This window comes from Solanum pennellii, chromosome 10 (genome assembly GCF_001406875.1).
Source record: "Solanum pennellii chromosome 10, SPENNV200".
NCBI lineage: Eukaryota > Viridiplantae > Streptophyta > Magnoliopsida > Solanales > Solanaceae > Solanum > Solanum pennellii.
The window spans coordinates 5,984,961-5,992,012 of NC_028646.1; the positions used below are offsets into that span (position 1 = coordinate 5,984,961).

The 7,052-nt window shown below is 37.2% G+C and overlaps 1 protein-coding gene across 1 annotated transcript in view; it reads right to left on the reverse strand.

Moving 5' to 3' along the window:
* Nucleotides 1-776: 776 nt before the first annotated feature.
* LOC114074457 overlaps nt 777-7,052 on the reverse strand; it is an 11,546-nt gene continuing 5,270 nt past the window's right edge. The window contains exons 2-3 of the mRNA XM_027912470.1: nt 906-1,037; nt 777-860 (exon numbers count right to left, since the gene is read on the reverse strand). Coding sequence (XP_027768271.1) covers nt 777-860; nt 906-1,037 — 216 coding nt within the window. The remainder of the gene's footprint in view (nt 861-905; nt 1,038-7,052) is intronic.

A 7,052-nucleotide genomic window follows, 5' to 3' on the forward strand; every position in this document is an offset into this window, starting at 1 on the left:
GTCTGCATTCTCCACTGTGAGCTCGGCCACACTTAGCAGGTCTTCTTTGGACGCTGCATCTCACCTCCATTGCCCCTCTTGAGTTCTGGTCTGCCTTTTCTAGGTGTTGTATTCCTCCGAGGGTTAGAATTCCAAGAACTTTGTTTCCCCTTCTTGAATATGGGCTGCTCACGGACGCCAAAATTGTTTCTATGGCCTCCATGGTTGGGACCTGCCTGATCTTGAGGCCTAGGCCTCCTAACATCACGAACACCTCTCCTCTTGCGGCTGTCCTTTACCTGCTGGACATGCACCATTAACCTAGAAAGGTCCATATTATTATGGAGCATCACAGACCGACACTCCTCCTCCAGGTCTCCATTGATTCCTGTGAGGAACCTGCTCATCTCATCCCTGCATTTAGAAACCAGGGAAGTAGCATACCTTGATAGCTTCACAAACTTCGGGGAATACTCCCTGACCGTCATAGAGCCTTGTTTAAGGTTGATGAACTCTTCAACCTTGGCCTCCCTCATCTCTCTGGGGAAGAATCTCTCCAGAAATGTTGTCTTGAACAGCTCCCATGTGATTGGCACTCCACCTAGGAAACGACTATCTTGCCACATCTTGCACCAAGTTTGTGCAACATCCTTGAGCTGGTAGGAAGCCAGATCAGCCTTCTCAATATCAGTGGCCCCCATGGCCACCAGGATCTTCTGCACCTCGTCAATAAACTCCTGAGGATCTTCTGAAGTCTTAGCCCCTGCGAATATAGGAGGATTCATCCTCGTGAAATCTCACAGTCTGTCAGCCATGCTGCGAACCAGTGGGTTCTTCCTCTGAATATCCTGCCGGTTGACTTGGGTAGTCATAGCCTGAGCCTGCATCGTGAAGTCCTGTGCTATCTAGGCTAGAGATGCCCTCACCTCAGCATCAGTCAACCCAGCTGGGTTAACCGGCATGACCACTCCTTCAGCTGGAGCCTGGGGTGGATTCTGATTACCCCTAGCTGCTGCTGCTCCCGTCCTCAGACCCTTAGTTCTCCAAGTGTTCATTCTCTGAAAACGACAAGGATTGATGTTATACACATTCATAACACCAAGAATTCAGACATTAGGAAAAGCACGATAAGATCAGAAGAAGGGAAATTTTTCCTACGCATCATGCAATCTCTAATCCAGGATAGTGGTGCACTTCACTACCATGACTTACAAACTACTAAATGTGGTTGATGTGAACTCATTATTCTCTGAATTTAACCTAGGACTCTGATACCAACTTTGTCACGACTGGAATCTAGACCCCAGACGAGACCGGTGTCGTTGACCTCTCAGAGGTCGCAACAAGCTTACTTACGTCATTCTTACTTTACATAGGTTAATTTAGCGGAAAATTTGAAATTTTTGATTCTTTAAACATACTTGCTAAACATTCTTAATATTTCGTAATTGTTCATCATCAACCATCTAACATTAAAGAGATAAGCAACTGAAAGAAATAATTCATTAAGTATTAATTGTATAACGGCCAAAATAGCACCAATACAAAGTCTGAACCAAAACAGGACAGAAACCCTAGTGGGACATGCTCCACTAGCTCAACTCTAAAACTACGCTAGAATGTAAAACAGCAGCATCCTCGAAAGCATAAGTACCTACCAAACTCCGGATGAATGCTGACGTCCGGATAGCTGCAACAACGAACCTGTAGCTCTACCGCCCACCTGTGCCTGCACCTAAAAGTAGATGTTTGTATGGAATTAGTACACACTTGTACTAAGTATGGGTATATGCAAGCACACACCAGGGATATGCATGAGAAAGAATAGCTCTTTCCTAACGACATGATTTTTGGAAGTCAAGTCAGTGGACTTTCCAAATTGAGATTGGGAAAGTTATACCATGAGAGTGACATGCATCATTATAATTATCGTATTACACACAACACATAACATCTTCATATAGCACATATCATAGCACATAACAGATAACACATAGCTTCTTTCATATTATTCATTCATATACTATGAGACCTTGTTATCATGGACTTGACATTAAGACTTTCCAAAATGAGGGCTCAACATATGGGACCTCAACTAGGGAGCCTTCTTTAGAAAACACAAAGTCTTCTTCATTCATTCATACGTATTTCACTTCAGTTCATTCATAGGCCAGTGCGAACACCAGCTATACCTAGGATGTAGTTAAGACTTTCATCGGGTTTGCTGTGCAATGATCAGGAATAACCTAATGCCATTACCTGAATCTAGTTCACCTTTTGATTATCCTATCCTAACACCTTTGGTATCATGCATCTCTTCATATGATTCATTTGAGGCTGACCTCATTCATTCATTGGGACCTTTAACTTTAACAGACATAGATCATGTGAGCATCATGAAATCCAGTGTCTCCCCCACACCGAAAAGAGGTGGAATCACTGGCCAAAGTGACTCAATAACATGCTAGCGTATATGGGAATTTAACCCCGCCAGATCCCTATATTGGCAGTATCGGTTCAAAGACTAGGAGATGTATGGAGACCCATACCCGGCATGCCAAACAGTCTCATCTCATGAGAGTTACGTGAACCTTCGCCCTTCCCGAAAGAAGGCATCACCGGTCATAGCTAGCCTATCGGTGCTCAGTGAAAAGTTCCATTATATTTCAACTCATACATCATGGAAGCTGGCTTCTAGTATGAGGACATCATAGCTCAATAGATAATTTCTCATCTCATCATTAGTATTAAGTGTTTTAAACTCAATATTTTCATTAGAGTGTTCATAGAGACTGGTCTCTTCATTATCTTACACTCTCATTGATGAGTACGTATTGGTAACATTTACTTAGGCTCATTTGAGATTGCTCTCATCATATACATTATCCTCACCTCATGATTGTCACCACATTCTTCATTATTAGCACCTTTGTTTTTCATAGTTACTCACCTCTTATTACGTGAATGTTCATTTCTTCATTTCATAGTTCATCTCATCATATGCCAATGCACTTGGCCATTTAATGTATCTTACACTCGTACTTAACCCTCCTAAGATTCATCACTTCATTACGTATAGCTTAGGTTCACTTATTGTTGAACGCATGTTAGACTTATGTGTCTATACATACAAGCCATGGGTCTTCATTCATAGTTCGCTAAGTGATTCTTACTTTCCTAAGATTATGTATTACAAGACTTATGTATCTTGCATATATGCCAAGATCTTGATTTTTGATCTAAGTAGATGGCATTATTCTTGAATATTTTACTCACGTATGACTTATGTATTAATACGGAGGTTCGGGCACGGGAACCCAAATCTTGAATCACTTGGATATCATTTATATTTTTAATTGATTTTATTTCTAATATTCATAACATTAGAATTCTAAATTAAATCTCAACATGTACATGAAATAATTAAATTTTCTATTTTAATTAGAATTCTAAATTAAATCTCGACATTTACATGAAAGAGTAAAATTTCTATTTTAATTAGAATTCTAAATTAAATCTCAACATTTACATGAAAGAATTAATTTTCTATTTTAATTAGAATTCTAAATTAAATATCAACATTTACATGAAAGAGTTGATTTTCTATTTTAATTAAAATTCTAATTTAAATCTCAACATTTACATGAAAGAATTAATTTTCTATTTTAATTAGAATTCTAAATTAAATCTCAACATTTACATGAAAAAGTTAATTTTCAATTTTAATTTTACTTTTAATTAACCGAAATGTTGGGGGTTCGAGCCCCCACAACCCCTTTGATTTCTAGAATTAAATTTGCTACAATAGAGAGGTTGTGGGTTCGAACCCCCGCAGCCCCCCTTATTATTATTATTATTGTTATTTTTAATTTTATTATTATTTTTTTAAAAAAAAAATTCGCTGAGGAGGCTGTGAGGTGATGGGTTCGAACCCCCACAGCCCCTCTATATTTAATTTATTTAAATGGGGCGAGCAACAGTGAGGTTGTGGGATCGCATCCCCACAGCCTCACTTCTTTTCTTAATTAATTTCCCCCATCATTCAGCCTTGAGGTCATGGGATCGATTCCCACGCCTCGTGTCTACTTTTCCCTATTTTTAACTTTCTTTCGCGCGTAGCTGGAGGTCGTGGGTTCGAATACCACTCCTCCCATTTATTTTCTAAATTAATTTCCTCCTCCTCCTTCCCCAGGTCGCGTGTTCGATTCCCCCAGCCCCCATTTCTTTCTCTTTTTTTTCCGCGCAATACAGGGGCCAAGGGTTCGATTTCCCCCAGCCCCAATTTTTTTTTTCTTTGCGAATTTCGCTGGTCCCCAGCCCCCGGTTCGAGCCCCGCCTGACACATTTTTTTTATTATTTATTAAGGATTACTTTGGTGAGGTCTCGGGTTCGATCCCTGCAGACCTCACCTATTTTTATTTATTTTTTTTGTTCAAAATTTCCAGAATTCATCTACAACTTATCTCCAGATATAGGAAAATTACTCCACAATTTTGTGCATCATTTTTACGAGTTAATTTAGCATTTGTTTCTTATACATTCGTTAAGGTTGTTAAGACAAGTTTAGAGGGATGATTTGATCATTTGTTTTAACTAGAATTTCTAGCATTTCAACCATATGAATATCACGATTTTAAGAGCCTCTAATTGCTAAAGAAAAACTCAAAGTCATGATCACAATCTTGCACAAATACATACGTATTTACATTCATATTCCCAAAAGACACAAAATATAAACACATAGTCATTAACACATACTCGAAACGAGATCATCACCACAAACAAGTATCCCTAAATTCTACCAACAAGAATACCCAACCTAAGATCATAGGAAGCTAGTGACAGGGACATGCAACGGGGAACAACCTTAGTTTCGAGGTGAATAGTTTGAATCGTAAGGGGCCTCTTGGGAAAGGATCCAAGAGAGAAGAAACCCATACCTTTTGATGTTGTTCAAGAGTGAAGTTGCTGCCCGGGAACTCCTCCAAATCACGCCCAGATTACTTCAACGTACACCTCACTCGACGAACCTCTCTTAGCCTTGACGTTTTGATTACTTTGTCTTTTACTTAAAAATTCTTGTGAGTTCTTCAAGTGTGAATAATTCTTGATGTATTCTCTGTTTTTTTTTGTTTGTGTTTGGCACAATAACGTGAGAGAGATAGAGAACTCGAGAGAGAGAGTAAAGAAGCGTGAGAGAGAGAGAGACAGAGACGGAGAGAGCTATTAGGATTAGGAGACTAAATTCAAGACTTAGTCAAACAGGATTTAAATTAAATTAATACAAATCTTGTTTATTTAATTAATACACGAAAGGACCATTATGCCCTTAAAATTTCAGATTTTTAATTAATAATTAAATCACCTTCAGTACCTATTTATTTAATTTTTTTTGGATCGTTACATACGGAGGAGATAAAATGTCCAATGAACACATGATTAAACAAATAACTAAGGGAAATGAAGGAAAATATATGGATCATTCAAAGGGATATGCATGAGTATAAAATCGATACACTTCCAAACACAACATGTAAAGAAATATATCCCAAGGAGAAGACAATCGTAGACAGCCATCACGATTAGGATATATCATTCGTAAAAAAAAAAATAGAAAACTCTTAGCTAGACAAAAATGATATCAATGAACATACAAAGATAAAAAGACGAAGAAGGGAAATCATCATCTAAACCCATCTAACTAAGACTCTTTAAACTTGTGACTTAACATTGAATGAACAAAGGGTGCAATTTTTTGAACTGATTAATTTCACAGAAACTAGACATTCCCATTTTTTATTTTTTTCTATTATTTTTTTTATGAAAGGCAGTAGCAAACAAAAGGCGTCACATTACTCCACTATAATATAACAAAGAGATTCACTATCATTCTTTTTATTTATTTCCATGCTCTTGCAGATAAGAAAAGAAAAAAAAAACAATCACAATTTGTAATAATTAATAAGGTCCAATATAAGTGTCTAAAATATATATAAATTTTTTTGCTGTTAACAAGAATCATTTTAATTAGTTTTAAACAGTACTATGCTTTTATTTAGTACTAGTAAACGGACGTGATTGTTCGCAATATCATCACATTAACACTAAAATTACTTGCATACTTTAGATATCATTTTTTTTCTATTTTACTTATACCCTCTTACACTACCTTAATAACTTTAAAGTATCAAGCGATTAATAGATATTTACATGATCCCAAATCGATATTTCGATTTCTATTTTAAGGATGACAAAGGCCGTTCAAAACGCTTATAATCGATCACTAGAGTTAATTGAACATGCTTGCTGAACAAATTAAACCAAACCAACAGAACAGGAAAACAAATGTCCATATTTAACTAAATAGAAAAGGGATTAACAGGGACATGAGGGAGAATCAAGGAGAATTAAACAAAGCAACCGGTTTACTCAAAATACATCAACACCCAAGCTAATTTCGGCGAACGAAACAAAACTTAGCTAGCTTCAAAGAATCAGAACGAACCAGCAGTTTCAAAAGCCAAAACATAACCACCAAGCAATGACTCCGCTAGCATTTGACTTCTATTTACTGTCAAAACTCAAAAGAACCAAACCAAAGAAAAAGGTGCAAACTAACACACAACGCCAAATCGCATCTCGACAAATGAAAGGAATAAGCAGTCATGAAAGAGAAATTTACCTTTTCGAATGCGGCGATTCCGAGACAGACGAGCGAAGAAATAGCGAGCTTCCACATTCTCAAGCACGAGTTTGGATTACGTATCTAACCGAGGATGTCTGAACCAAACTAGAACGAAGGCCCTTTTTATGATTTCAAATCAAACAAAAGTGTCTGGGACTTTGCACTTAAACGATCATTCCCATAAAATTCGACTGTTTTCTATTCAAAAATCTCACGATCAAGAATCTCTATTTTCTATTCAAAAATCCCAAATTAAAATCTCCAATATGTAATTCCAAATTTTCTTTGTGTTTTTTCTCCTCTCTCTAAAAAAAATCCCCCGCAAAGAGAAAGACGAGCATATATATATATATATATATATATATATATATATATATATAGAGAGGGA